At 42.3% G+C, this 19208-nt stretch overlaps 1 protein-coding gene across 1 annotated transcript in view; it reads left to right on the forward strand.

The window, feature by feature from the left end:
• LOC124606420 overlaps positions 1–19208 on the forward strand; it is an 87664-nt gene that overhangs the window by 50899 nt on the left and 17557 nt on the right. Inside the window, exon 3 of the mRNA XM_047138402.1 lies at positions 5971–6399. Coding sequence (XP_046994358.1) covers positions 5971–6399 — 429 coding nt within the window. The remainder of the gene's footprint in view (positions 1–5970; positions 6400–19208) is intronic.

Genomic DNA, 19208 nt, shown 5'->3' on the forward strand with positions numbered 1-19208 from the left:
ATTTTTCTCTCGGAGAGTTTTGTTTGCAAAATGCATAATTTGATGTGGGACATTGTGGGATTTTCACTCTTCAACGCCTATAATTCCTTGAAGTTCCGATGGGTGACGGCGCTATGTGTAACCTTCAGAATGGCATCTTTAACAGAATTGCGTTCCAAGCAGATAGCTGTCATTGAGTTTCATTTTGCGGAAAATAAGAGCACCGCAGATATTCATAGGCGCTTGCAGAACGTCTACGGAGGGCTGGCAGTGACAAAAGCACGGTGAGTCGTCGGCCGAGGCGTCTCTCATCATCGCAAGAAGACTGCGCAAACCTGCCCGATTTCCCGCGTGCCAGCCAGCCACACACATCTACTACTCTTTTCCTTACTGAAGGCATTGCTCTGACGTGTAGTCTCGTATGTAAGGAAACGTGAACGATAAAGAGCACAGACAATAAGAGAAGAGAACCTTTCGAAATATATTGGTACAGAAGAATGCTGATGATTATGTGTGCAGATATTCACTATAAGAAAAGCCAATTTATAGGACAAGTCATGAGGCATCACAATATAGGCTATTTGGCAAGTGAGGGAAGTGTGCGGAATACAAAAAATGGTTCAAATGGCTCTGAGCACTATGGGACTCAACTGCTGAGGTCATTAGTCCCCTAGAACTTAGAACTAGTTAAACCTAACTAACCTAAGGACATCACAAACATCCATGCCCGAGGCAGGATTCGAACCTGCGACCGTAGCGGTCTCGCGGTTCCAGACTGCAGCGCCTTTAACCGCACGGCCACTTCGGCCGGCTGTGCGGAATACAGTAAGCTGGTTTAAATACAGGTAGATTGCAGCAATTATTCAGAGATAAAGACGCTTACGGAATAAAGTAGCGTGGAGAGCTGCATCAGAGTTCTTCTCGGAGCGAGGGTTGCAACGATAACAACAATCAAAACAATTCCTAGTACAGCAATGAATGTGGAGCGGAAGAGTGAGTTCAGGTTAAAGTGCAGGAGCCAAGTCAAATTTTGAGTGCATAGAAAACACGGCGGGAAGAGAAAATAATTTAAAAATGAAAGCGACGAATTAGTACTTGTTACGGAAGCAAAAAGGTTATCATACAAAAAGTACTCTAAAATGTGTAGGAAAGAATATTCAACATAGTGACTGTCAATTAATTTTAAACTATTCAAAGCAACGAGGGTATGTTTCCCACCGAATAGCAGCGTTTTCGCATGGTCGGTTCCCAAGATAACAGCGAGCGCCCGTCAGAGAGAATTGATCACAGGAAAACACTGGTGGAGATGAACACAGTTCTCGTGAAGCCATGGATTGGGCAGAAGAAGAGCTTAATTATTTTAAAGCATTGAGTTTGAGGACAACACTCAAAAGTATGAGGTACTGTGATTCAAATCAACAGTAATGCCTCTACATCGACAGTGCATGAAAGTACCTTCTGAGCTATGCTCAATTTAATATTTGAGAGATACTCCAATACTTGTTCATGGAAGGACGGTTAATGGTTTACATCGGTGAATAAAAAACGCCTATGTATGTTGCAAGAGGAATTTAGCTACTGCTTTAAAGAATTATACGAACCCAACAAGCTTCCTGTATCTCAAAATTTGTCAAAAACTGCTCATATCGCAACAAGGCTATATGGTCAACGGCTCCCTGTGAGAAGAGTAATCAAAGTCTTCAAAGTCATGCCAGTAATTTGAAAGGTGGTTTAGTGATGACTTTGCGTCTGAAAAAGAACCAGAAAATACAACTGCATACACAACTTCCTCTTGTTTGTTACTGGAAGTTTCCCTGTCGCTTTCTGAGTATGCCAATACTGGTAGAATCTTTCACAGTGCCTTCAAGATCTGTAATACTACATGAAAACGTAAACAGTTTCACGTGGTTGTCAGTATTTATAGTATTCCAGTGTAATGATTTGTGTTTTCTTTGATTAATAGCACTTAATAATGAAACAGCATAGTCGTGAGGCATGGGGTAAATGTATCACACGTTTTTGACAAGTGGTGCTTAACACTCTCAGTTCTAATTATGTTTTACACGATGATTATGTTCCCGTTGCCTTAGGACTTTTTTCACATATCTGCTGATAGATGGTTTGATGCGGCCAGCCACTAGTTTCTCTCCTCTGCCAATCTCCATTTCAGAATAGCTGTTACACTCAACGACCCAAACTATTTGTTATGTACAGACACTGCAAACTCTGTTTTCAGGTATAGATTTTGCTCTCTGCTGTTTTTTCATGTATCATGGAAGTTAATCCTTCAATGTTTTAACATGTGTCCAATCGTCCTGTCCCTTCTTCTAGTTAGTGTTTCCACTTATTCCTCTCCTCACCGATTCTGCGTAGGACCTCATTTCTTATCTTACAGCGCACTCAATTTTCAACGTCCTTGTATAGCATAACATCACAAACGCTGTGATTCTCCTCATTTCGGTTCTCCCACAGTACATGATCACTTGCATTCAACGCTATGCTGCAAATGTTTACTCTGAAAAATTTGTTTCACAAATTAATGTCCGTGTTAACCTCTATTGACAAATTGCCTCTTTGCCTCTTCTTCTCGTATGCTCCTTGCTTGGTCCATCATGGACTGTTTTGTTTCCAGGGACCAAACTTCCTCCGTCGACATGGTCCCCAATTTCGATAAATTTATGGCTAATCTCACTTCTGGGACTCCGCGATTTTTCACCGTTCATTGACGCGTTTTTTCACCGTTCATTGCATTTTCTCTGAACACATATTACATACACACTTGACTATGCGCTCGATTCAACACGTATTCTTATTCATCTTCATTATCAAATATTATCTTCGATATCTTTTCACTTTGAGTCTTAATTCCAACTTTTCTTTTAATTTCTTCGTTCCTTCTTGGATATATAGGTCCTGTAATATTCTTCATCACCTTCACAGGTTGAACAGCACTGAAGAAAGACTATATCCGCACCTTACACCCTTTTTAATTTCAGTACTTGTCTTTCGCTCTTCAATTCCTTTTATTTTCGTCGCCTGCACCGACGGGGAACGTTGAACATATTCAGAACATTTTGCCTTGCTTTACTACAAGGAGCTCTTCATTCGTACACTGAATTTCTTTCCACGTTCTTCCGTTCATCCTGACATTTTTCGGATAACCTGCTCACCAAACGTCATTTTCTGAATTAGAGATCAAAATATTTTTTGTTTTAAATGATTTCTATGCGAATGTTTGTGGCACAACTTGACTAGAAGAAGGGATCGGTTGGTAGGACATGTTTTGAGGCATCAAGGGATCACAAATTTAGCATTGGAGGGCAGCGTGGAGGGTAAAAATCGTAGAGGGAGACCAAGAGATCAATACACTAAGCAGATTCAGAAGGATGTAGGTTGCAGTAGGTACTGGGAGATGAAGAAGCTTGCGCAGGATAGAGTAGCATGGAGAGCTGCATCAAACCAGTCTCAGGACTGAAGACCACAACAACAACATGCCAATGTCAGTTTCTATCAGGTTTTTATGAACTTCTGTTAGACACTTGTGTTTTTTCATAGACAACGCTGCGATTAGATTATTCTTTGTAATCCTGTTGTTGTTCATAATAGTACATTCGCCGTTTCCTGCTGGTATCTGGCATTTATTTTTCACTCAAATTACTTTATCGCATTTTGGTCCTAAGATTTTCCTGAAAATCAGTCGTACTTGAAATCCGCCATCAGATATCAAGGTTTATCATACTATCGTAATGTTCTCAATTGTTCTGTTTTTAAGACCAAAGACGAAAATTTGTAGATTATCGCATTCTTATGTAGCAAATTGCTTATATCAGCTTTACGATGCTATTACTGAACAACTTACACTATGTGATCAAAAGTATCCGACACCACCAAAAACATTGTTCATATTAGGTGCATTGTGCAGCCACCTACTGCCAGGTACCCCATTTCAGAGATCTCAGTAGTCATTAGACATCATGCGAGAGCAAAATGGGATGCTCCGCGGAACTCACGGACTACGAACGTGGTCAGGAAATTGGGTGTCACTTATGTCATACGCCTGTACACAAGATTTCCACAGTCCTCAGCATCCCTAGGTCCACTGCTTCCGATGTCATAGTGAAGTGGAAACGTGAAGGGACAAAAGCGTACAGGTCGACCTCGTCTGTTGACTGACACAGACCGCCGACAGTTGAAGAGGTTCGTAATGTGTAAAAGGCAGACATCTATCCATACCCACACGCAGGAATTCCACCCTGCATCAGGATCTACAGCAAGCACTATGACAGTTAGCGGGGAGGTGAGAAAACGTAGATTTCATGGCCAAGCGGCTACTCATAAGCCAAACATCACGCCGGTAAACGCCAAACGACACCTCGCTTGGTGAAATGAGCGTAAACATTGGATGATTGAACAGTGGAAAAACGTTGTGTGGAGTGACGAATCACGATAGACAATGTGGCGATCCGATGGCAGGGTGTATGACGAATGCACGGTGAACGTCATCTGTCAGCGTTTGTAATGCGAACGGTAAAATTTGTTGGCGGTGGTGTTATGGTGTGGTCGTGTTTTTCATGGAGGGGGCTTGCACCCCTTGATGTTTTACGTGGCACTATCACAGCACAGGCCTACATTGATGTTTTAAGCACCTTCTTGCTTCCCATTGTTGAAGAGCAATTCGGTGATGACGATTGCTTCTTTCAACACGATCGAACACCTGTTCATAATGCACTGACTGTGGTTACACGACACTAACATCCCTGTAATGGACTTGCCAGCACAGAATCCTGACCTGAATCTTACAGAACAGCTTTGGAATGTTTTGGAACGCCGAATTCGTGTCAGGCCTCTCCGACCGACATCGATACCTCTCGTCAGTGCAGCAATCCGTGAAGAATGGGCTGCCATTCCCCAAGAAACCTTCCAGCACCTGGTTGAACGTATACTTGCGAGAGCGGACTCTGTCATCATGGCTAAGGGTGGGGCAAAACCATATTGAATTCCAGCATTACCGACGGAGGGCGCCGCGAACTTGTAAGTCATTTTCAGCCAGGTGTTCTGATACATGTGATCACATAGCGTATATTTCAATAGCGTCGGTTACAGTCCCTGTACACTGAATATAAAGAGAAGTAATTGTTCCTCCTTTCCCATGTAATATTTATGTTTATCTCTTAGTGGTCACAGACCACAGATGAGCGTACCTGTTCGCAGAAGTTTATTTTTAACTTGTTTGCCACGAGGTGTCTCTGCACATAGTTCAGGGAGCTCTGACAACAGTGAATATCCTAGTTGTGTGCTACTGATCGTACTGAATATCATGCGTACAACTTTCAAGGTCGTAAGGGGCTAAACATTATATTATACAACGTTTTCAACTATTGCCTGTTGACTATTTTTACTTGTACTTTCATAGTGTTTCACTTTATTATATATCAGGCCAGCCACTGACTGCCCGTGAAAATCATCCTAACCCAGAACATGTGTAATTAATGGGATAAATGTCGTAAGCGTTCTTTTAATGCTGCTTTTAGTCTGGTTTTCTTTTGGTGACTATAAATTATGGTAGCTTTGTAATTTGTATTGTAATTGCGTTTCTTATAATATGTATACATTTACTTGAGAAAGGATACGCAGCCGAAACGACGCAGTCTGCAAAAGAAGAATAAAATGGAAACATACAAATCCGTGGACCCTGTTGCAGCTAAATCATGGTTTCAGACTCATGAGGAGCTTCTGTTTCAGTAACTATGTCGTATATTCCCGTACGTGATGTAGAACCTTTTTTTAATGTGTTCCAGGACATAACGATGTCTGAGCTTTGCAACGCACTCGTTTGCTTCCCAATTTAATCCCATCGGTTTATTAATTTCTCATTGATATTTGTATACCTTGGAGAATTTTGCGAATATAGTTACAGAAAGTTATCTGCTGAAGAAATGTATTGATGTTGGGTATTGTATGCGTTTCGACTGGACTCCGATTGTGGTGCAGGAGGTGTGGAAGGGCGTGCAGCTGGTGTACGACTTCGCGACGTTCAGACGGCCCAGCCAGGTGCCGCCGGGGACCGACCCCACGGCCCTGGAGGACGCGGAGGCGAGCGTGCCGCTCAACAGACCGCAGTCCGACGCCGCCCCCGTAGCTGCCCCCGCTCCGCCCGGGGCGCCTCCAGGAGCCATGGCCCCCCCCGGACAGACGGTGCTGCCCATAGACGGGCTCGAACCCGGCACCCCGGCGCCCTCCGCCTTCGAGGTCGACGACGAGTTCAACCTGCCCATCTCGATCGCCATCTTCATACTGCTCGCCTACATCTTTGTCGGTGCCGCAATCTACTTCGTGTGGGAAGACTGGGGATTTTTCGAGTCCTTCTATTTCGTCTTCATATCGATGTCGACAATCGGATTCGGCGACTTCGTTCCTCAGGTAGGTGATGCCCCTGGCTTATTTAATTTAATATTTTGACTCTACACACAACGAGTAGTATATGTGTTATGTATTATACAACTGTAATTTTACGAAATCAGAATCACATACCTATGAAGATAGTACACCAATATTCTTCTTCATCTTGTACTAACAGTTAAATAATTCTACGTGTCTTGAAACTGACGCAATAAAAAATTGTAAATCCTTGTTAGGTTTCTGCGTGTGATACAGGAAGTAATGTAAATGTCAATACAAACCACCACAGATGCATTTCAGATACGCCACAATCATTTTTACCATTGATGAATATCTATACGTAACTCAAAGTTCGTCAACAGATTTCGTACCAAAATCTCACAAAGCAGCATGAATGTTACTACTCCAAAATAAATAGCAGCCACATCTTATGGAACACTTCGATTTGTCCGCCTGCCACGAGCACTACCGTTAGTATATGCATGGAACACAATAACATGCTGAGGGACTTAGATGGGAACTGTCGAATCCGACATGTTGAAAACTCCCCTGAAATCTTTTATACAAGAAGAACATACCGAAAGAAAGGCAACGCCAGAATTTTAGCTGTTAAGACACACCGCAAATATTTTTTTTTAAAAAAATTTAAATTTATCAAATTTTTATCTCGCCAGGCGGCTGGAGAAATGCAGATTCCGGCCATAGCCCTGACAGAAAGCTCACACGCAACACGCTGGGGACATATCCTCGGTTGACGGAACATCGATAAACAGATAACACGGCTCAAAGCTATCGTAATTTGTGAAGCGAATTTCAGGTTCCATTGGTAGTTTCTCTAACATAGTTGTTAACATTTACTATTCGCTCGAATTTGTAAGTCATTTAATATCCATAATAGTTATCAGTTTCCCTCGCAGCTTCGCTATGTGTTAAAGATGGAGATAAAAGGTTCCAGAGTTTCACAGCAATGTGGAAGCTAATTAACGTTTTCGGCCCTGAAAAGATTAAATATGAAGAACATGGTAAGCAATCTAAACGACCTACTTCTCCTGAAGACCTACATATGTGTTATTTATTAATTAATTTCCTGGGCATTCATTCCAATGATATCGCAGTTGGTAAGAAAATGTGGAAAAATTATATCAAACAGGGAATAACTCAAGCAATTCTGTGAACTGTGGTTGTAAAGATGATTTTGTGCTACCTTAAGTCGAGAACAAAAACAGAGTACCTTACAAGCCCAAAGAAATCATTTATAGTTACGGCTTTCAGTGAGAAAGAGAACACTGTAAATTTTTTGGTTAAACGAAGGAGGGAAAAAATACTAAAACTTAAGCGGTTCCAAAATAGACTTTCGTTTTGTAAAATTTGAACATGAATTATATAAATAGCAGAAAAATTTACACCAAACGCGAAATATACGCCAAACTGAAATTCGCCAAGATGTGAGAGAGTAATTATTCGTAAGATTTAGAACTGTACCTGAGACTCAGTGCAGCAATAACGAAGGCGACCTGCTACACTGGGCGCTCTGAACTGCAAGTGAGATGAACGTCACTGATTTCCAGGCATCTTCGACCTGGTGAAACAGATTCAAGACATCATAAGGGAAAGGAAGTCTCAAATTAAGAACGTTATATCACATAAACGAGTGGAGGAGATATCATTAATAGGTATACCACAGGGAAATTTGTAGCTGACGTGAAGACGAAGATTCTTGCTATCCTCTAGAACGTGCGTATAAAGTCAATCAGTCATGTTTCGTGCGACCGAACTGTGTCATTTACAGGGAAAAAAGACAAAGTTGCCTGCACAGTCGATTGATAAGTATCAGTGCATTATTGTTCCGCAGCTTTACCTCTGTCTGCAGAAGCATCAAGGAAAATTAGTGGAAAAGTTTTGTAATCAGCGTAGAAAAGTCTGAAAAATGGGATACAAATTTTCAAAGTTACATCCGAAACGCAGTGAATAATTCATTGCTTCTGTTGGACTCCTGTCCTGGTCATAACGACACCTCTGTCTTTAAGAGTACGACGAAAAGATGTGATATAATTCAGATCACACTTACAAATATTATGATTGAACTTGTCGATAAAAAGTTTTCTCAACAGTGTAAAGCATTTTTCAGAAAATTGTCGGACAGTATAATTTCCGAAAGTTCTTTGTCATTTCAGATTTCTCAGCGGCTGAGTATCGTTAAAAATCAGTCATTACTGCATTGTCATTTTGCTTCATTATATGCCTGGCATGCAGCACAAAATGCAGAACATCAGCTACGAGAATTTCTAACTGCATTGCAGTTCTGCGTAAATAAAGCCAGTAATTCCTAGTAGTGCCTTAATGAATTAATTTTCTTTTGTCAGGCGTGTCTAGTGTAACGAAAATGTTTATTTTCGTCATCCAATAGACACTTCGAATTTTAATGACGACTACAAGGAATTGTTTCATTGTCAACAAAACATACATTGTTAAAAGGACTGCTACATTGACTGTTATAAAATATTTAATGTCTGCAAATTACTGTTCTAACTGATGAAAGTAATGTACCATTATACACTGCCTTGATTTAATTTCCTCTGCTAGACTCTTTGTAACAATTACATATGAACTGAATGTTGTTCAAAAAATTAATAATTTCAGACTTTTTGGTACGGTTTAAGTGCCTAAAATTCACGTGTGTCCACGTCGGACTTAAAGGTACCCGGCACTACTTTCTCTTGTCACGGCTTCTTATTCACCGACATGCGTGCTAAGCAAGAAGGGCTGTACAAGCCGTTGTTAAGCGGGTCTGCATGCGGAAAAAAATGAGTAACCCTAACATTTAAAAAAAGAAAAAAATACCTCCAGTGTGCCTTAGTATCTAAAACTGACAGGCATTTCTTTTTGGATATTCTTACTGAGTGAAAAATTTCACTGTAGTTCTCGACATGCTGGGCTGGACAATACCGTTGTCAGTCATCTGAAATCGTTGATTAATAACGAAAGCAGTTGTGTAGTAATAAACGTATCTTAAATATAGCTACTGCGGTTTTTATTAACATACACTCTCAGACAAAGGAAACGAAGCACCAAGGCGGTATTATGCTGAAGGGAGGGAAATCGTTAGATATTATGTACTTGTACAGACAAACAAAAGATTATAATTTCAGAAAAGTTGGATGATTTATTGAAAAGACAGACGTTGAAAAACTTAGCAAGACAATAACTCGTTGGTCCACCTCTGATCCTTACGCAAGCAAGTATTCGGCTTGGCACTGATTGATAGAGCTGTTGGACGTCCTTCCGAGGGATAATGTGCCAGATTCTGTCCAATTGGCGCGTTACATTATCAAAAACTTGAGATGGTTGGAGGCGGCTACCCATAATGCTCCAAACGTTCTCGCTTGGGGAGGGTCCGGCGACCTTGCTGGCCAAGGTAAGGTTTGGCAAGCACACTCTCGCCATGTGCCGGCGGGCATTATCTTGTTGAAAAATAAGCCCAAGATGGCTTGCGCTGAAAGACATCAAAATGGGACGTAGAATATCATGGAGGTGCCGTTGTGCTGTAAGGGTGCGCATGTCAACTAAAGGGGTGCTTATATGAAAAGAAATGGCACGCGAGACCATCAATCCAGGTTGCCAGGCCTTATGGTGGGCGACAATACGTTTCGCATCGCAACTCTGTCTGGAGTGTCTTCAGACACGTCCTCGCTGGTCATCAGGGCTCAATTCGAAGATGGGTGGTCACTCAAGACAACTATACTCTAGTGAATGAGAATCCAGCACTAAGACGTGTCTGGAAACACCCCAGACCATGGTGGATACCAACCTGACTGTAGCCTTCCATACGATCCGATAACCAGGAGTGATGTCTGGGGGGTCCTTTTCATATACTATGTTATCAAATGTATCCGGACAACCCCAAAAACATACGTTTTTCATATTAGGTGCATTCTGCTGCCATCTACTGCCATGTATTCCATATCAGCGACCTCAGTAGTCATTAGACAACGTGTGAGAGCAGAACGGGGCGCTCCACGGAACTCACGGACTTCGAACGTGGTCAGGTGACTGGGTGTCACTTGTGTCACACGTCTGTACGCGAGATTTCTACACTCCTAAACATCCCTAGGTCCACTGTGTCCGATGTGATAGTGAAGTGGAAATATGAAGGAAAACATACATCACAAAAGTGTACAGGCCGAACTCGCCTGTTGACTGACAGAAAACGCCGACAGTTGAAGAGGGTCGCAATGTGTAATAGCAGACATCTATCCAGACCAACACAGGAATTCCAAACTGCATCAGAATCCACTGCAAGTATTATGACGGTTAGCCGAAAAGTGTGAAAACGTGAATTTCATGGCCGAGCGGCTGCTCATAAGCCAAAAATCACGCCGGTAAAAGCCAAACGACGCCTCGCTTTGTGTAAGGAGCGTAAACATTGGACGATGGAACGGCGGAAAAAAGTTGCGTGGAGTGAAGAATCACGGTACACAATGTGGCGATACGATGGCAGGCTGTGGGTATGGCGAACGACCGGTGAACGTCATCTCTCAGTGTGTGTAGTGCCAACAGTAAAATTCTGCGGCGGTGGTGTTATGGTGTGGTTGTGTTTTTCATGGAGGGGGCTTGCAGCCCTTGTTGTTTTGCGTGGCACTATCACAGCACAGACCTATATTGATGTTTTAACCACCTGTTGAGAAGCAGTTCGGGTATGCCGATTGCATCTTTCAACACGATCAAGCACATGTTCATAATACACGACCTGTGGCGGAGTGGTTACGCGACAGTAACATCCCTGTAATGCAGTGGCATGCACAGTGTCCTCGACCTGAATCCTATAGAACAGCTTTGCGATGTTTTGGAACGCCGACTTCGTGACAGGCCTCACCGACCGACATCGATACCTGTCGTCAGTGCAGCACTCCGTGAAGAATGGGCTGCCATTCCCGAAGAAACCTTCCAGCACCTGATTGAACGTATGCCTGCGAGAGTGGAAGCCGCCATCAAGAGCCAACACCATAGTGAATTCCAGCATTAGCGATAGATAGCGGCCGGCCGGTGTGGCCTTGCGGTTCTAGGCGCTTCAGTCTGGAACCGCGTGACCGCTACGGTCGCAGGTTCGAATCCTGCCTCGGGCATGGATGTGTGTGATGTCCTTAGGTTAGTTAGGTTTAAGTAGTTCTAAGTTCTGGGGGACTGATGACCACAGATGTTAAGTCCCATAGTGCTCAGAGCCATTTTTGATAGATAGCGCCGCGACTTGTGAGTCATTTTCTGCCCGGTGGCTGGATAGTTTTGATCACATAGTGTATCAGGATGCTTTTGGTTGTCATCCGCGGCACCTTTACAACACAGAGGGTACGTCGACGATACTCTATAGCCCGCTTTGTTGCCACTCATGCCAAGCCATCCTGGGCTCATATTTCAGCAAAATAATGCCGACAAGGGCATGAAGAGAGTTTCTGCTGCTTGTCTTCGTGATGTCCAACGCTTCCTTGGCCTTGAAGCTCGCTTCATCTCTCTCCAGTTGAAGACATTTAGAACATAACAGGCAGGACCCTCCAACAGTCTCAGGATTTTAACGATCTGACACTCAAATTGGTCAGAATTTGGGCGGTATCCATCAGGAGGACAGCTAACAACTCTATGCCAAGCCGAATAACTATTTGCATAACGGCCAGAGGTGGACCAACGAGTTTTTGACTCGCTCAATACGTGAAGTTCTTTCTGTTGTATAATTATCCAGTTTTTTTGAAATTTTAATTATTTGTTTGGATTTACGTACATCACATCCACTGATTTCCGCCCCGTTAAAATAATTCCTCCCTGGAGTGTATTCTACTTCACTACGTTCTACTCTGTGGAAAATTTTTTTAGTGCGTAAGGTAAAATATAGTGTTATATTTTCTGTATCTAAATAGCCAAATTTAGACTAAAAGTAACTTCCAGAGTAGCCCAAGGGATTGTCACTGTTTATTATGCAGGGTGAGGCAGCTAAGGCTAGATATCCCCAATTATAAGTTTAGTAATATGCTTCGTGGGTGATGCTACTGTATATCGGCAGTTCGGGAAACTATAGAAATGTTGCGAAATACAGGAAGACCTTGGGAGGACCGATGATTCTTGAGATTTAGCACCTATAAACAAACGGAAAGATACATTACTGTCCGATTACACGTCTGATGATCAGTTTCCGATAATAGTTACAAACATGAAATACCTAGTTTGCGTTTGGGGTGACCTAAACTGCAGGAGCAGAATAAAACTGGTTGTTAGTAAAGCAAAGCCAAAAGGGATATGTATTGTAAGAATACTAACAAAATGTAGTTCATCCTCAAGAGACAAAAATTAGTAAATCCTCGTTTGACACGCACGTGAACATCGGTCATCAGTGTGTGCCCCTTACAGGAAGAAGTAACAAGGGATATAGTGAAAATACAAAGAAGAGTGTCATGCTCGTCGGTGGTTCGCTTAGGAATGGCGTGCGCGTAGCGGAGAAACGGCATTTGGTACAGAATTGATTTCTCCGTTAAAACAAATTACAATTAATCTCACAATGTTTGCATCTATATTGATAATATTCGTACATACAAAGCACGCTTTGACAATTAATGAAATAACCTGCTCTTCGTAGCCTCCAAGTTTTTAACAACACAATGAAGTGCAATAGAGCTCCCAAGAATGTTGTACTCAGTATCACTGCATTGATCAATAATAAGCACAAATTGCGAGCAGTTACTACTGCTCGTTTCTCCTTCAATATCAGTGGGGAAATTCTGAAATGTTATTTCACTGTTAATAGAGTAGGTAAGAAAACTAAGTGTAGAAATACTTGGAATCTTTAGGGGCGACGAAACTAAACACTTGTTTAATGTGACAAAAGTGTCGCAGGTCCACCATTTCCCCGCTGGGAGTCCAAGAAGGTTTTGATGTTCAGAGATCGTTTTCAGACTGTCGTCTAGCGTTTTACAGATTTTTTTTTTTTTGTTCATCAGTCTACTGACTGATTTGATGCTGACGCGGCCCGCCACTAATTCCTTTCCTGTGCTAACCTCTTCATCTCAGAGTAGCACTTGCAACCTACATCCTCAATTATTTGATTGACGTATTCCAATCTCTGTCTTCCTCTACAGTTTTTGCCCTCTACAGCTCCCTCTAGTACCATGGAAGTCATTCCCTCATGTCTTAGCAGATGTCCTATCATCCTGTCCCTTCTCCTTATCAGTGTTTTCCCCTCCGATTCTGCGTAGAACCTCCTCATTCCTTACCTTATCAGTCCACCTAATTTTCAACATTCGTCTATAGCACCACATCTCAAATGCTTCGATTCTCTTCTGTTCCAGTTTTCCCACAGTCCATGTTTCACTACCATACAATGCTGTACTCCAGACGTACATCCTCAGAAATTTCTTCCTCAAATTAAGGCCGGTATTTGATATTAGTAGACTTCTCTTGGCCAGAAATGCCTTTTTTGCCATAGCGAGTCTGCTTTTGATGTCCTCCTTGCTCCGTCCGTCATTGGTTATTTTACTGCCTAGGTAGCAGAATTCCTTAACTTCATTGACTTCGTGACCATCAATCCTGATGTCAATCTTCTCGTTGTTCTCATTTCTACTACTTCTCATTACCTTCGTCTTTCTCCGATTTACTCTCAAACCATACTGTGTACTCATTAGACTGTTCATTCCGTTCAGCAGATCATTTAATTCTTCTTCACTTTCACTCAGGATAGCAATGTCATCAGCGAATCGTATCATTGATATCCTTTCACCTTGTATTTTAATTCCACTGCTGAACCTTGCTTTTATTTCCATCATTGCTTCCTCGATGTACAGATTGAAGAGTAGGGGCGAAAGGCTACAGCTTTGTCTTACACCCTTCTTAATATGAGCACTTCGTTCTTGATCGTCCACTCTTATTATTCCCTCTTGGTTGTTGTGCGTATTGTATATGACCCGTCTCTCCCTATAGCTTACCCCTACTTTTTTCAGAATCTCGAACAGCTTGCACCATTTTGTATTGTCGAACGCTTTTTCCAGGTCGACAAATCCCATGAAAGTGTCTTGATTTTTCTTTAGTCTTGCTTCCATTATTAGCCGTAACGTCAGAATTGCCTCTCTCGTCCCTTTACTTTTCCTAAAGCCAAACTGATCGTCACCTAGCGCATTCTCAATTTTCTTTTCCATTCTTCTGTATATTATTCTTGTAAGCAGCTTCGATGCATGAGCTGTTAAGCTGATTGTGCGATAATTCTCGCACTTGTCAGCTCTTGACGTCTTCGGAATTGTGTGGATGATGCTTTTCCGAAAGTCAGATGGTATATCGCCAGACTCATATATTCTACACACCAACGTGAATAGTCGTTTTGTTGCCCCTTCCCCCAATGGTTTTAGAAATTCTGATGGAATGTTATCTATCCCTTCTGCCTTATTTAACCGTAAGTCCTCCAAAGCTCTTTTAAATTACGAATCTAATACTGGATCCCCTATCTGTTATAAATCGACTCCTGTTTCTTCTTCTATCACATCAGACAAATCTTCACCCTCATAGAGGCTTTCAATGAATTCTTTCCACCTATCTGCTCTCTCCTCTGCATTTAACAGTGGAATTCTCGTTGCACTCTTAATGTTACCACAGTTGCTTTTAATGTCACCAAAGGTTGTTTTGACTTTCCTATATGCTGAGTCTGTCATTCCGACAATCATATCTTTTTCGATGTCTTCACATTTTTCCTGCAGCCATTTCGTCTTAGCTTCCCTGCACTTCCTATTTATTTCATTCCTCAGCGACTTGTATTTCTGTATTCCTGATTTTCCCGGAACATGTTTGTACTTCCTCCTTTCATCAATCAACTGAAGTATTTCTTCTGTTACCCATGTTTTCTTCGCAGCTACCTTCTTTGTACCTACGTTTTCCTTCCCAACATCTGTGAAGGCCCTTTTTAGAGATGTCCATTCCTCTTCAACTGTACTGTCTACTGCGCTATTCCTTATTGCTGTATCTACAGCGTTAGAGAACTTCAAACGTATCTCGTCATTCCTTAGTACTTCCATATCCCACTTCTTTGCGTATTGATTCTTCCTGACTAATGTCTTGAACTTCAGCCTACTCTTCATCACTACTATATTGTGATCTGAGTCTATATCTGCTCCTGGGTACGCCTTACAATCCAGTATCTGATTTCGGAATCTCTGTCTGACCATGATGTAATCTAATTGAAACCTTCCCGTATCTCCCGGCCTTTTCCAAGTGTACCTCCTCCTCTTGTGATTCTTGAACAGGGTATTCGCTATTACTAGCTGAAACTTGTTACAGAACTCCTCTTTCATTCCTTGTCCCAAGCCCATATTCTCCTGTAACCTTTTCTTCTACTCCTTCCCCTACAACTGCATTCCAGTCGCCCATGACTAATAGATTTTCGTCCCCCTTTACATACTGCATTACCCTTTCAATATCCTCATACACTTTCTCTATCTGTTCATCTTCAGCTTGCGACGTCGGCATGTATACCTGAACTATCGTTGTCGGTGTTGGTCTGCTATCGATTCTGTTTAGAACAACCCGGTCACTGAACTGTTCACAGTAACACACCCTCTGCCCTACCTTCCTATTCATAACGAGTCCTACACCTGTTATACCATTTTCTGCTGCTGTTGATATTACCCGATACTCATCTGACCAGAAATGCTTGTCTTCCTTCCACTTCACTTCACCGACCCCTGCTATATCTAGATTGAGCCTTTGCATTTCCCTTTTCTGATTTTCTAGTTTCCCTACCACGTTCAAGCTTCTGACATTCCACGCCCCGACTCGTAGAACTTTATCCTTTCGTTGATTATTCAATCTTTTTCTCATGGTAACCTCCCACTTTTCAGTCCCCTCCCGGAGATCCGAATGGGGGACTATTCCGGAATCTTTTGCCAATGGAGAGATCATCATAACACTTTTTCAAATACAGGCCACATGTCCTGTGGATACACGTTACGTGTCTTTAATGCAGTGGTTTCCATTGCCTTCTGCATCCTCATGTCGTTGATCATTGCTGATTCTCCCGCCTTTAGGGGCAATTTCCCACCCCTAGGACAAGAGAGTGCCCTGAACCTCTATCCGCTCCTCCGCCCTCTTTGACAATGCCGTTGGCAGAATGAGGCTGACTTCTTATGCCGGAAGTCTTCGGCCGCCAATGCTGATTATTTATCAAAATTTAGGCAGTGGCGGGGATCGAACCCGGGACCGAAGACGTTTTGATTATGAATCAAAGACCACGGTTTTACAGATATTGTTCAAAATTTCGCCCGTTTACATTAATGCACAAGAGTTATCTGCGTGCTAATAATTGTCGGACTCGCTCCAGTCAAATAACGGTTGAAAGCAAACTGGACTATCTCCTCTTTTGGACAGTCTGTTTGCGTCCCATACACCAGATGCTTCATTTCCCACCACCGTTCCCGCACAAAAAGAAACCCAAAGGAATGAGGTCGAGAGAGCATGGTGGTGAAGGCAGTGGTCCAACCCTCCCTACCCAACAATTGGGAAATTTTTGTCTTAAAGTTCTCTGTCATCAAGGGCAATGTTTGGTGGGACCCTATCGTGATGGAACGATAATCGTTGCCTGACTGCCAGCGGAACATTCTGCAACACTTGCGGTAGTACTTCAGGGAGAAAGATACCGTAATTTCTTCCACCGAGCATGTTAGCTGGAAGATATGGTCCAGTCAAATTGCTGTGAACAATACTACCTCGCACATTTATGGTACACTGCTGTTAGTTGTGGAACACACGACGTGCCTTAGAATTTTTCAAGACATGGCTATTGTGGTTGCTGAATTTTCCTTCTGTTGTGAGGGCATCCCTTCAGCAACCAAAACACACTTATGCAACTCAAGAAAGTTTACAATGTGGTGTAGATACCATTGGCAGAATTCCACGTACTGGAGACCGTCTTCAGTCTGGGTCTAGTGCATTCTGAAACTTGAGTGGATGCAAGGCAGGACGTTCCGAACACTGGCATTGGAGATTCTTAGTTTCACTGGCTATGCATAGTCAAGCGTGAACCCCTTCACCACACCCTAGCGTGGAATGGCTGCACCTGTACTTTTGTGTCAAACAACAAAAATGTTTCTTTTTTATTTCATCTAATAACTCTACAAATTTGTACACTCTGTTTATTGTAGTTATGAAATCTAAATATAAAGTGAAGCCGACAAAAACTTACTTTTCTGTCATGATTTCAATACCAGCTTGTTTGTATTGAGGCGAAGGTCTCGCGCCATTAGCCCACTGTCTAGTGTACTGGCGAAGAGGTTCTTATGCATACTAGGCTGGCTCTGAGCACTATGCGACTTAAATTCTGCGGTCATCAGTCGCCTAGAACTTAGAACTAATTAAACCCAACTAACCTAAGGACATCACACACATCCCTGCCCGAGAGAGGATTCGAGCCTGCGACCGTAGCGGTCGCTCGGCTCCAGAGTGTAGCGCTTAGAACCGCACGGCCACACGGGCCGGCCTTATGCATACTAGTACAATAATAAACAAAGCAAAGAATTTATAGCCATCTATACAAAACACACAGTCACAATCACAGAACATTAAAATAAATTAATAGAAAATCTGTTTAGAAGGCTACACAACGTAACAAAGATGGACTGGCCAACCAGACAGGTTTTTCGTCAGCTATTTTGGCATTACATTAAAGTGGACACTTACTGAACTATATCTATTCATTCATTAGAAGTTGAGGATTGTTCTTGCGGCACTTCTTGCTGGCGTGTATGGCAGATTACTATATGTTTATTCTGATGATAAACGAAGATATTGACTTTATTTTCTCAGACACACAATGGTAAAATAATTTCACTTCTGACGAACTCGTATGACTACGTTTCGTTAATTTGTGCATATTTTCAACATGAATATCAGGATTTTGGGGCTTTGTAGCATTTGTTACATTCCACTTACAGTTATAAGTAGTACATAAAATGAGAGAGCAACTCAAACAAATTTCCTTACAAGTGGTCAATGTGATTGAGCACTATTCGTCACATGGCACTCATCGAGTCGATAGATGAGTTCTTCCCAAGCCTTGATCAGTGTGACTGGATTAATTGTTGCAACAACTGCTTCAGTCCTGTCTCTGAAATCTGGTAGACAAGCTGGGACCGGAGGCACATAGTCCTTTATAAATCTGCAAAGGCAAAAATCACATAGCGTAATATCGGGTAAACATGGAGACCATGCGTAGCAAGCTCTGTCATCTGGCCCCTAGCGGTCAATCCAGCGATCGGATACAACGTAGTTTAACCAGTCGCGAACAAAATAACGCCAGTGTTGTGGCCCACCATCTTGCTGCCAGATAAAAGTAGTGTGGTTCAGGTTCTTAGAATCGAGGAAAGAGCCATGGTTGTAACGCAACAAGATAATATACACGAGCTCCTGTTGCTTCACCAGAAAAGGAAGACCCATAAACCTTCCGCCTGGATACAGCAGTGAAACTTTAAATTTAGGAGAGCGTCGTTCAAATTACACCATCTCCTAGGAATTTTCTGAACCCTCACATGCTCACCTTATGTGTATTTACGTTTCTACTTAGGTGGAATGTCAGATCATCACTGAAGATCACACGAACCAGGAAAACTTAATAGTTGTCAAGTGTCCACACTGATGTCACTGGAACTGCTAATTCACGACCAGCCTTCTGCACTGATTTGTTGGCGCTACACACGAAAGCCTATTCCACTTGTCCGACACGTTCTTTAATCACTCTTGGTCGTCATGTACTTGCATAAAACAGAATTGTTTGAGTTGCTGTTTCATTTGGTGTATTACTTAAGATTTAAGTTGAA

The sequence above is a fragment of the Schistocerca americana genome, chromosome 3 (genome assembly GCF_021461395.2).
Source record: "Schistocerca americana isolate TAMUIC-IGC-003095 chromosome 3, iqSchAmer2.1, whole genome shotgun sequence".
NCBI lineage: Eukaryota > Metazoa > Arthropoda > Insecta > Orthoptera > Acrididae > Schistocerca > Schistocerca americana.